Source organism: Tenrec ecaudatus, chromosome 10, assembly GCF_050624435.1.
Source record: "Tenrec ecaudatus isolate mTenEca1 chromosome 10, mTenEca1.hap1, whole genome shotgun sequence".
In the NCBI taxonomy this organism is placed as follows: Eukaryota; Metazoa; Chordata; class Mammalia; order Afrosoricida; family Tenrecidae; genus Tenrec; species Tenrec ecaudatus.
In genome coordinates, this window is record NC_134539.1 from 75,985,009 (window position 1) to 75,997,945 (window position 12,937).

Consider the following 12,937-nt stretch of genomic DNA (forward strand, 5'->3'; position numbering starts at 1 on the left):
AACGGAGAAAGAAATTCTCATGCACATGTTAACAGTAACACACCAATGCACAGCCTCAATTTTCTAAAACCATACCTTTCCTTTAATCACAAAAATAACCAGAAATCCATGGCATCCATTTCTTAAATGAAACCTATTTTTAACGTACACTATTGACACCAAACTTGCAGATAGATACTTTAACCAGGGCTCAGCGGCAGGTGAAATGCCAACACATCTATAAAAAAAAAATAACCCGAACTTGTTCAGGAGAAACACAAAAATAAAGTGATGCAAAGCAGAAACTGTACCTTGGGCAGCAGTAAAATTAGAAGCTGGTGTTGATGTGAGCATCCCAAAATTAAAGCCAGTCCTAGGGAGGGGCAGAAGAGAAGTTAGAAAAGAACACACGAAGGCATCATCTTGCCCTTCCGTAACGCGCTCCATCTGCTCTCGAGGAGTGTGCAATCTGTGAGGTAAACAAAAGGTAGTACAAGGGCCTAGCTCACAAGTGTCCAATGCGCCAGGATCTTCAAGCAGGGAGAGGCAGTTTTTGGAAGAAGGGGAAATGTAGTAGCAGTCAAGAACGTCTTGGAAATGTCCAGCCATTAGGGTTTTAGATGGGGATCTATCCCAAGTAGAGCGGAGGAGCTATCAAGTAGGAGGGGAAAGGCACCAGGAATGTGCACTTAGAAATGGAAGACAGAGCAGATTAAGTGGTAGAAGCAAAGCCAGCTGAAGGGCAAGCATCTCATAACCCACACCAAGACTGAAGAGCACACGCAGGCGGGAAGCAGAAAGAGATTCCAAAACATCAACTGACAGTCCTTAAGCAGGTCTTACAATGGAAGGGCACCCGCCCCCCACCCCCCAGCCACACGGAGTCTACCTTCCTGACAGAACTCCTGGTCCTAAGCTGGGGCAATGTGGCTCAAAACCATGTCTGACACCTTTCATCAACTCCTCTCCCCACGCTGTGAATACAGACCCCAGACCCCAAGAGGAAACTGCCGCACAACTGTGAATCAAAATCTGAGTATCCACTGTGATAAACTACTCAGAGAGCCAATAAAGGGCTTCATGACAGGGGACTGACCATGTCAAACACAGTAGGTAACGTAAAGACTAAGATTTTCTGCTCGTTATTGCTTTCTTCAAATGGACAAAGATCACCTAGAAGATGTGCCAGGCACTGTATCATGCTAAAAAAAAAGTTCTTGTCAGTAGGCCTCAGGCTAGGTGAAGACATTTTATCTACTGAGCTAAACCACTGACCCACTGGCCCAGACCTTCCCTTCTTATTTTTAGAAGGGGAAGAACATAATTTCACAGAGGCATTAGATTAGCATGTGTAAAGGATGCACTAATTCTTGGCAGTGACCTATCCTTTAAAATTGACTCCAAATTACCTTTGGGAGGTATTGAAAAACAAAACCAAACCACGATTTTATAATAAAGAAACAAGGTCTATATAGAATAGTTTCCTTCCCTGAAATTGTTTTCTAATGCTCTTTCCTTGCAGTGTGTTAGGGAGAAAGAACGTTCAAGAAATGTGTGAGCAGGTCAGGGCAAAGGCTGAGGTAACTGGATTCCAATTCCAAAACAGCAACTGACAGTCCTTAGCAGGTCTTACAATGAAAGGGCACCCCACACGGGGATGGCAGTCACTCAGCCACACAGTCAAATGCCATTCCACATGAGCGCCGGCGAGCACCTGCTTCAGCATCCGGAGAAACGGCATACTCATGCCAACGGTAAGGAGAGTTCACTAGCGATGTGGTTTAGATTTGCTCATTTTTAGAAATGACTGACATCTTACAGATAACAGCCGTCATTATGGAAGAGAAACAGAAACCGTTTTCAACATCCATCTAAAGCCTGAGTGTTCAAACCACTTGTGTCTTTATTGACCTCCTTTAGGTTTAGTACGCTGAGCTCTCAAAGAAGTACTGCCAGTTGAAATGCCACGCCGAGCTCCCAAACAGTGGTAGAATAAAAACACTGGCACGATGTACTAGATTAACAATGGAATTTAGCCCAGATCCATAGCTCAAAATGTAGCTGACCTCAAAAGTAAAACAAATATGTAACAATATATGCAAATATATGTGATAGTAATATATAATAATATGTGCAAAAACTTGACTCCCACGAGAGAAATTCATATAAGACATTAGGAGACTGTCAGCAGGATAAGTTGTATTACTGCAACAATAAGAAACGTGGGCTCATGTGCATTTGATAAGCATAGAAATATGTCTGCTGCTTATGCATCTGTTGACAGACCCAGGGCAGTCAATGTCTGCCTCTAAGTTTCCCACTACTGACGTAAGCAAAATGGTTCCTCTTCCCACTTTCTGTCTGACTGTGGCAGAAATACAACAATTACTAGAACTAGGGAGAAAGAAAAGGGGGCAGATAATTTCTGCAACTCAGAAATAACCTTGAGCACAATGAAGAACCTGCTTTACTCCACAGTTTAAATGGAAAACAAAACATCAAAACCCCTATTGATCATGAGCTTTGGGCTTGCTTGCTGTCAGGTTGCTGGTAATCTACAACCAAATGTAAGTTGATTACTGACCCTGACGAAGCAAATGGGAAAGGCTTGCCAAACTGTCCGGCAGTAGATGGGGTTGACGTCAGAGCTGTTTCTATCTTGGTTGTCCCTGGTCCTGAGATCACTGAAACAAACAAAAACATTGTTATAAGTCCGCTAGCAACACATCCCAGTTAGCGACTTCCTGTAGGACAGCATGTGTGGCACCCCTGAGTGTGGCACCACTGAGAGGAGCAGCTCGGGTCTGTGGTCCTCATGTGCATTCTGTCCTAAGGGTGAGCATATTGCCCAATTTTTTTCATTATCTCTGAACTTGCACTTTGGCTTTGCAAATGTTAATTCCAAACTACGAAATGCCAGACTCTTTTTCAGAAAAAGATATAATTCTAGTGCAGTTTGAAAAGCATATTTTTGTAGGTTTTAATAGGATACGGAAATGTTTATAAGGTAAAGCTAGTCACACACACACACACACACACACACAAAACTACACAAACACACATAATTCAAAAAGTGGTAAAACAGAATTGAAACGGACAATGGAATTTTCCCAGGAACGTTTTGAAGTTCCCATATGTATGGCAACATAAGCATGTGTATAAAGTAGTTTTATAATTAATGGAAATATATACCAATGGAAATGAAATCCAAAGAAAAACAGACTAAAATGCTAAGCAACTCCGGGTAATTGCTTCATGACTGAATGTTTTTCTATACCTATCTAAAATTTCACAACTTGTATGTATCTCATAATAGTTTTTCCCTTTTGTTTTTTAAACTACAGAGATAATGATTGCTGTAATACACAGATATGTAGAAAGTTAAACATAAAGCCTATCATTTCCATATTCAATCTCAGTGTAACTACTTTTTAATAGTTTGGGGTTATAACCTTTAATATTTGTTCTACTGCTCTATTTTAGAAAGAGCTACCTTTTTCTAAAGGTGGGAAAGTGATATTAAAAATCCAAATAAAATCTAACCACAAACAACAATAGAAAGTACCTATTTTTAAAGGTTTATGGGATGCTACAGGCAAAAATATTTTTTATTTAAAGTATTGTAATACAATGTGGTACGCACAGAGATGCTCAATGAGGTATTGCTTATATATTCTTAAAAATTACAGAAACAATCTAAACTATTGGTAGTACTGGTGATATTTACACAAGTGTCAATTAGATGGTGGAAGTCCTAAACAGCCACTGTAACCAGTGAGGTAGACAAAAAGCTCTCCAGTGAGGTCTTCAAAAGGAATGAGAATTTATGGTCATTCAAAAACTTTTTCTAGAATATTATTAGCCAGGAATGGAAAACTAAATTCTTAGTTTGACTTCCAAAGGTGGCGGTGGAGGTGTGACGCTGAGGGGCTTCAACCACGTTTGAAGAGCGATTTGAGAGAATGAATCAAAATAAAAACTGGATTCGAGAACCATGCAGTGAGTGTAAACATGGAGGGCCTTCAAAGAGTCATGGGAAAATGCCATTATCCTTTTAGTTCCATCTCCCACAAGCTTTCTGAAATCTCCTAGGTGCCAATTCAGGGGGGCTATAAAAAAGGGACTCTACAAAGGGAGATACTGATGCAGACCCCACATCGAAATTCAGCTGTAAGTAAAAGCATGTAAAATTCCTCTGCTCCAACTGACGTGGGCAGAGTGGCCGTCAGGTGAAAGCCACCACCGAGGCTATCGAAGCCTGAGCGGATCCAGAACGATGCTGCTCGGGGAGGGCTGTGAAGTTACACAATCCTGTAGCACGTACCTCTTCGCTCTTCTCTGAGATCTTACATGGTATGGATCTATTTTAATTTCTGGATTGGACTGGGCTGTAAACTGTCACTGTGAGCCAGGAGGTCTCTGGTTCCCTCAGACAAGGAACTCGGGTAGGGCTATGAGTTAAGAACAGGCTGGCTGCTCCAGAGGAGACAGAGGCGGCTGGCAGAAACATGCGCGTCTGGGACTCTGAGTCCGCTATGGTTGTAAGGAGCTGGAACCAACCTGATGACATCCACGTGGGATTTTAGTTGGTTTGTAGTAGAAGAAGTATGTCAGCAGTCTGCTATTGTGCTCAAGTGAATGACGGGATGTGGCTCTTCCAGCCAGTCTTTATGACTCCTATTCAAAGACTTTTTTTGAAGGGTCTGGGTAAGAGAAGGTAGTGGAAGGTGCTCATAGGATTGTATGATTCAGCTATACGTAATTGCTAACAGGGTTAATTGCGATAGTACCAATTTAGACATCTAATGAGAAAATGTTAGCCCTGGTGGCAAAGTGGTTACAGGTCGGGCTGTGATCCTCAAGTAGGCAGCTCTCGGGAGCAAGACAGGGTTCTCGACTCCTGTAAACGGTCTTGGAAACTCACAGGGACCTATCGGGTTGCTATGAGTCAGTATTGACTCGATGGCAGTGTTTTTTTTTTTTAAAACGATTGGTCAATTTTGCCATCCTGTTTGGAGCCATCTCAGAAGCTGGAATGGGAGTCTCACTGCCAGGAAGGTGATACTTCCTTTGGACCCCACGTTCCTTGCACACCGAACCTCGACGCAGGGACGGAAAGCTGTGCCACCAGGGAAGCAGTAGCCAGAGCATGAGACAGAGTGTGGGCTTCCTGCCCAAGAAATGAGTTAGGTGTGTTTGGGTCTGCTTGTGGGGCACTTCCAGGTATTTAGTTGGAGGAGCTTATGGTAGAGTGATGTGCCCCGAGGGCACTTACCAGAAGCCCTAAAAGAGTTATAGCCCAAACTGGGAAGAAGCCGTGAGGTCACATGGCTGAGGGACCAAGGACCAGGAGGCCTGCTTGTGAGCCTGGTGGTAAGAAGCTGTCCTGACTAAAGACAGCTGTGTCTTGATCCTGTATTATAACCTGTTAACTTCTCTAATAAATCCCATAATCATGAATATGGTCTTTGAGTTCGGTATGGGCAGTACAGTCAATTATCAAAACCAGCCGAGAAGTAGAGTGCTGTGGGAGAGACAGATGTGTCACAATTGGTGAAAGGGTTAAAGAGGGGCAGCCTTGATAGCTCACAGGGCTGGGGCTTGATTTCCCTTCTCTCTGTCCATTTTGCAGCTCTGTTGCTGTTAGGAGCCGGGAGCTGGTTCGAACCCATAGCCACCCTCTGTACAACACAACGCAACAAACAACGCCCCCTGCGCCAAGAGGGAGCCGGCTCCTACACCCCGACTAGCTAACAAGCCAGGGAAAGCAATACGACTGCTCTTTTTTAGAAAAAAGCATTTAAAGAAGGTTTCCACCTATTATTCTGAAGTTTTTACAACTAAAGTTGAGCACAGTGGTGGAAGAGCTCACTAATTTCCAGGCGACTCTTCATCATCAACTAGGAGCTCTCTGCTTGAGTTCCTATGTCAACTGCTGCTCCCCTTGAACAATACGCTCCACTACAGGGCTCACCTTCCACTTTCACTGAAACAAAGATGCAAACTGACCTGAGGCTTTGTCACCAGGTGACAATGGATCGGATACTGGTACGGGTGTGGCTGTCTTCAAGGAATTTATCAGAGCCCCCTAGAACAGAACAGAAACAAGGTAGTTATATGAAACCGTGGCTCCTGTGGAACGGAAGATAATATAACTTAATATCAAAAGGCACGAGCCCTTTTAACTAGCTTAATGCACACATCCCGTTCACTTTTCCGTGTCCCTCCATTCCGGCTTCTTAGGGAGTGCACCCAGTGAACGGGAAAGCCTCGCGAGGATGAGCGGACGCCAATGTGCCGGTTTACAGGAAGGCAAACTAAGAAACAGTGATGCTTAAGGACTCCTCAGAGGCAGGGTCTGACTTTGACTGCAAACACAATCTGAAGGGCCTTATCCCAGCCACAGGAATAACTGAGTATAGATACTGTGCTGCTTAGGAAACGTTTCGAAGGTAGCAATAGCTTTAGCTACCCGCCATTCTTCTCCTGTTCTTTCCTGCTGGGGTGTTTGCCGCATAACACATTTTTTTTGGTAAGAGAATGTTTATCAGGCAAAAACCTGAAGTTAGACATAACAAACATCACAGATATGTAAACTGTAAAAAACGAGGATTGCAGGAGAACATTAGATAATCTATCTCATGCACAGCAACACGGTACAGTGGAGTAAAAACAGCAGCAGACAAGGACGAGTGAGAAGACCTGGGCTCCAGAGCGGGGGGCAGCACTGGCTGACTGCATGAGTCACTGGGACCTAGCTTTCTTCATTAAGGAAGCATAGCTAAACACCATTCCTCCTCATTGCACACGGTTGTATGGATCGACAGAGGTCAAGTCCAGGTCAATGGCAAAACCCGAAGTATTCCAATACAAATGCAGGCCATTAGAATTGTGACCCAAGATTGCTAGGTGCCAAATGTCAAATAGTGGACCTACGCTGGCTAACCAGATCAAAACGAGCTTACTTGTGGAGAAAGAATCAGAGTTCTCTGTCAGACTTACAGGACTTAAAGTTACAACGACATGCATGGGCTGACTGTTGACAAAGTAAAAATCAGGAAAAGTTACCTGCTTGGCTTGGTTCGAGGTCACTGGTGTCACCACTGGGTGAGGTGCTTTGACGGTCGAGTATGGCACTAAGGAACTGAAGGACACACAAAGATCACAATCAGAGACAAGCAGGGCTGGGGGAAAAAAAATCACAGCCACACCTTAGCCAACTTTTTGATTTGGGGTAGTTAACAGGTACCTGGGACCCCAACCAAACTCATCTGACATTTTTTTAATCAAACAGTCTCGAATTGGTTTGGGGGTTTAGCATAAAGGTCAATGCAGAGACCTTCAGATTTCCCTCTTGCAATCAAGAACAGTCACTACCGTTTAGGAGTAGATCGTTTTCTTCTCTGGAGAGAAGGACTCCTACTGTAGGCCACGGAGAGCTCTTTGCCCAGCAGGTGAAAACGTTTAACAGACTTGATGGGACACTGACATTCTGCTGCCATGCATGGTGCTGCCCAAAGAAGAAACCCTCAGTTGCTTACAGTAGTCCCCTGGCACCAATGCCCCGCGGCAGGACAGAGCCCGAAGCTCTCTAGGGAGGTATACTAGAGTCACTCTGCCACATTCTGTTTCTTTCACGCATTTTTGCTACAGTATGAAGAGTGGCCCACTAGTTACAGAAAGAGCTCTCACCAACTCCTGTTAGCAAAGCAGAAACGGTCTCACAGCCAACCGCGAACACTATGTCAAAGGCACGGCCACTGCAGTGGGGTATAGGAGCAGACCTAACGAAGCACCTGCTACTGCAATTACAAACTGAAGCTCTATTCGGGTTCCCAGGCAATTACAAAGGAGCGTCAAAAAGCACGTGGGGAAATGCCACTATCTTTTCATCCCATTTTTCCAGCAACTTTTTGAAGTCCCCTTGCACGTCACTCAGTCTATCCCTTCAAGTCCTCCATCAGAGCTGCTTGATTGGTGTGGATGGTGGCAGCGCACATAGGATCTATTCGTTCTCAGAACTCTAACTTTACGGAAGATTAATCTTGTCCTATTAAAAAAGTTAAGTTGGAAGAGGAAAGACAAAAGGCAAGTCCATATCCTGTAGAAGAAAAGTATCAAACAACTTTAATAGTCCTTCTAAGAAAATCAGGATTCTCTGCTGAGGTAACACAGAAGCCTTGCCGAAAATCAAACTGTCTGATTGAGAGAGAAGGGGTTTAAAAGGCATTGATTGTCAAAGAAGTGAATCTCTTCTTTTTTCTACTGAAGCCAGAGGCGCTGTCAACGTGGACAACGCATCCCTCTTCCTGAGGCAGTCTGCCAGGCAGGCACTCAGGTACAGAGTCACTCCGCCCCCATCTCTGCGGCATCTCCAACAGAAAAGGAATGTGTGAGCCAAAGTGCTGGAAGCCAAGAAATCCCTGGGCAGACACAGCCGCCTGGGGTACAGAACTGTCTGCCTCATGGAAATCACAAGGGAAAGGAAAACAATATATCCTTTTCCAAAGAAGAACAAAAAAGAAACTAGAAGGAGAATGAAACTCACAATTTTCAAATTTTAAGACTGTTTTTAATACCCCAAAGTTAGTGATAACGTGATGGTAAATTGCATCAGGCATGAATTAAAGACCGAGTACAATTATTGTTCTATTTACTAGTGATACTGCCACACATCCTCTGGGTATTCCAAATCCCCAAACACAAAGATCAGGATTCACAGTACCAACACACTGGGTCACGGGACAACCCTGCCGAGACATAAGTGCTGTGCAGGGCAATCAGCCAGTAAACCACCTGATCTAGTCTGATGCAGGGCTTCTCCACCGTGAGCCAAGGCTGGAAACAGAACAGCACAGTACCAAATAGACACAGCCAAATATTTGCCCAGTCTTGGAGAGGAATGAAAATCAACAGCTAAAAATGTTCAAGACGGAAAAGCCAAATTCAGAATTAGCCCAGCAACATGACAGACATCACCAAAATTTCACCTTGATAGACACACTGTTCTATTGTTAGGAAATAAAAAAATTCAAAGGACTAGATGTTGAAAACAGCACTGTAACAGGCACCAAAGAGCTATTTATTGTACGCAGCTACAAATGGCTTGTCTATTATTGGCTGACACAGGGTTCTGCCTTTAGAAAAGAGAAAAAGAAGTACAGTAAGAGTAACAAAATTAAGTTCGTGGAGAGAAAAAACCCCCAAGGCCCAGAACTGTTCTGAGTCTCCATCACCTAGTGTCCTAGTAGTGCCACTTTCACCGAAGCACCACAGTGCAGAGCTGCAACAAATGTACTTTCGTCCAGCTCAGGAGACCAGAAGCCCACTTTCCGAGCGCCGGCTCTAAGGGAAGGGAGGGCCCTCTGGTCTCTTTAGCTTCTGCTTCCTGGGAGATTTCCATGTGGGTTGGTACCAATCTTCCCCCATCTCTGCTGCTTTCCCTAGTTAGTTTTGTCTCTTTGATATTGCAAAAGAAACAGACTCAAGACAGACCCTGCACTAATCCGGCCTAATTCACATAACAAAGACAAACCATTCCCCAAAAGGATTAGAACCACAGGCCTCCAATTCAATCATTGCACATACCAGCCCTCAAAAACTCATGTTGTTCTCTTACCTGTAAAATACATTTACCTTATCACATACCCAAAAGTCTTAAATCAACTTCAAGACTAAAATTTCATTTTCTAAATGATCTAAATCAAATAAGGATGAGATTTTAGGTGAATTCCATTCTGTGGCAAAATTTCTTTAATTTGAAAACCCTAGACTACAAGTTATGTGTTTTGAAAGCATAATGGCACAGGTTGAGACATTTCCCCTACAACTTGGGGGAAATTAGAGGGAAAGATGAGAAAATAGACAACAAACAAGTTTCAAACCTGGGGGGACGACTTATATTCATACTCTCAAAAGTAGAAAATAATCTGTTCTTTTGGATCATTTAGGCAATACCCTGACCAGACTCTGGACGTTGGCCATGTCCTCTAGATTCTAAGTAGAAGCCCCTCAGCCCCGAGCTTCAGCTCCACCCTCCAGGCCTACTGGGTGCTCACAGCTCCCTAAGCTTTGGGCATTCTCTCAGCCCATCTGAGTGACAACCTCACCCTCGCAAAGTCAGCAAGCCCCGTTCTTCTGCTCACCCAGCATGACACTTTTGCACACTCAGCTTTGGGATGAGGCCCTCCTGCCGACCCACCTGACAGTCCTAGAACCTCCAAAACTGAATTGGTAAAAATCTGACTCTTGGAAATGTAAGAGGGTACAGCCTCTCCCTTTGAGATCCAGAAGGCCATGAACCCACTTGTTGAAACTGAGATGGTTCTGCTTCTTGTATGCCTTTCAGCAGTTCTGCTGATCTCTGAGCTGCCTCAGGAATGACACACTTTTCTGTTTATTTATTGGAGAACAACAAATGTAGCCAGTCGGGCCTGTGTCCTGTCTGTAGGACTCTGAGGCAGAACCATTTCTCTCCAGTTGAGTCTTCCTCAGTCACCTACAATGTAACCTGAGGGGCTTTCTGCTGTGACCGTTGGCTAAGCATCAGTCCCAGGCTGCATCTATGTAACAAAAGATGGGCATACACACCGTTGGTCCTGCAATTTAGGATGTGTCTTCAGTGGACACAACAGTATTTCCCAAATTTTAAGTTCTGTTTTCATTTTGCACAGGTCAATCGTAAGTCCATCGCTTTCCTCTGACACTTTACAACGGACGAGGAAAAATCATGACTCCTTTAAGATCTGCCTAGAAATGTCATCAGCCAGATAGGCAAGTTTTTATCCCTTATAAGTTTTTCTTCCAACAAAAATCTGAACATAAATTAGGCAGTTCTTCACTGTGCAGTCACATGGCCGTCATTTTCTTCTGAAGCCTCACTATAAGTACATTGAACACCTCCAGGTCTAGCAATACTCGGTTACTGACACTACAAGTACTCTCGAAGAAAAGAGAGCCTTTCTCTATAGCAGTGGTTCTCAGCCCCATTGGGGTGGGGGTTGAACGACCCTTTCACAGGGGTTGCCTGAGTCATAACTAGCAAAATGACAGCTATGAAGTAGCAATGAAAATAATGTTCTGGTTGGGGGTCCCCAGCACATGAGGAACTGTAGGAAAGGTCCGTGGCCTGAGGAAGGTTGAGCACCGCTGCTCTAGGGCCTCTTCTTCCCGCTTCCTTTGAGCTATCCTGAGAATTGCCTTTGATGCCTCGCACACAGGCTCCTGAAGGCAAGCTAGGCTTTTAGGATTAGGTAAGTCTTAAAAGTCTTCCAGCCTCTACTCATGACCCAACTCCCAAACTGCTTGTCACTAACAGCTGTTAGGGCAACATCTCACTCTTCTGATAGAGGCATTTGAATTATGTTCCCCAAAGTGTGTTACCTTAGTCACGCTGCCCTGGGATGTGTGTGTCTCCTTTCACACTATCAACCCCCTTGTTACCGGACATTGCACACTACGACAACAGTAAAAGAACTACTATCTGACTACTTTGCACATTATCATGTGCCTGAAAGTAATTAACCCTGAAATCTGAGGTGAGAGTAACGCTCAGTGTGAAAGTGGGTGTTACACAGTGACTTGTCAGATATGGAAGGGTACAGTCATCTCCATTTTATGATCTGGCATCCTCACCACCCTTTTTGCACGTCAATTTTTGCATACCAGCCTGGTCTTTGGACTCTAAGCATGTAGAAGAGTAAGGGATGAGTAATGATCCCATTTAGGAATGGGTTTTGTTATATGAACGAGGCAGAGTAAGTGTAGAGTATGCTTTGAGATATCAAAGAGATTAAATCCGCAATGGAGAGACGCAGAGATGGAAAGAGAGATGCAGGCCACATGAAGGCTGCCCAGGAGCAGAAACTCAAAGAGAAAGACCTTCCCCTAGAGCAGCGGTTCTCAATCTGTGGGTCGCGACCCTTTCACAGGGGTCGCCCAATTCTTATCAGTAGCAAAATGACAGGGATGAAGTAGCCACGAAAATAATGTTATGGTGGGGGGTCAGCACCACATGAGGAATTGTCTGACAGGGTCGCGGCCTGAAGAAGGCTGACAACCACTGCCCGAGAGACAACAGAGAGAAAACCTTTCCTTAGAATCTGGTTCAGACCTCACCTCCTGAATTGTGAGGAAATCAATTGCCTTGTCAATTCAGTGTAATCAATAACAATCAGCCAACCCTGGGGGAAGTAGTCAATAATTAAAGGTGACAATACCAAATACGATGAACTTGGAGAAATGCTACCACATACCTACTTCAAAGGCTGCTGTGAAGATGACAGGGGCATTTTCCGTGTGTTGAGACAGGAAGACAAAGACCCACATGCTCCAGGAACGTGCACTCCAAATGCAATTAGACAGTGGAGTAAAGACTATGGAGCATCAAGATGCCGCCTAGGCTCCTCTGACTTGTAGACTCCGAATTCTGATAAATCTAACAATTCTGAGATGCCTGTGCATTTATTCAGGATCGAATGGGTACAAATTGTGAAAGCTATTAGAACTCCAATGAGCAAACACTTTTCAGTAGCAACTGTAAAGGCCAGGAAACAAAGAGGCAGGACAATTAAGAGAAACGAGGAAACAGAAACCAAGCAATAAAAACTAAGAAAATAATAGGAGATGTTGAAAATAAAGGCTATGAGTTCATTTTATACACATTTCTTCTGTTAATGGAGATAAAAACTTTGAACAGTAGTTTCTTATTGGTTCACTTCACGCAATACTGCAAATCTCACCTCAGTCTGTTATATCAGACTGCAGTCCTGCACACATGTTCACATGCCCAGTAACTTAAATAACATTAAGCTGAAACTTCATTAGATCTTTAAAGATAAATATTAAATATGAAGGAATTCTGTAAGAATTGTTAATGGAAGAGAATATGTTAATGACTTTCATTATTATGCTGAAAAAGGAGGTTCTGAAACAGTACAATTTAAATTTTACTTTAAAA

The 12,937-nt window shown here is 43.8% G+C and overlaps 1 protein-coding gene across 3 annotated transcripts in view; it reads right to left on the bottom strand.

The window, feature by feature from the left end:
* Positions 1-12,937, bottom strand: part of NUP214 (nucleoporin 214) — a 93,304-nt gene that overhangs the window by 26,468 nt on the left and 53,899 nt on the right. For all 3 annotated transcript variants that reach the window (XM_075560621.1, XM_075560618.1, XM_075560619.1), the window contains 4 exons: positions 7,048-7,123; positions 5,989-6,067; positions 2,564-2,663; positions 291-352 (listed from right to left, as the gene is read on the bottom strand). In XM_075560621.1, the coding sequence (XP_075416736.1) occupies positions 291-352; positions 2,564-2,663; positions 5,989-6,067; positions 7,048-7,123 (317 nt within the window). The remainder of the gene's footprint in view (positions 1-290; positions 353-2,563; positions 2,664-5,988; positions 6,068-7,047; positions 7,124-12,937) is intronic.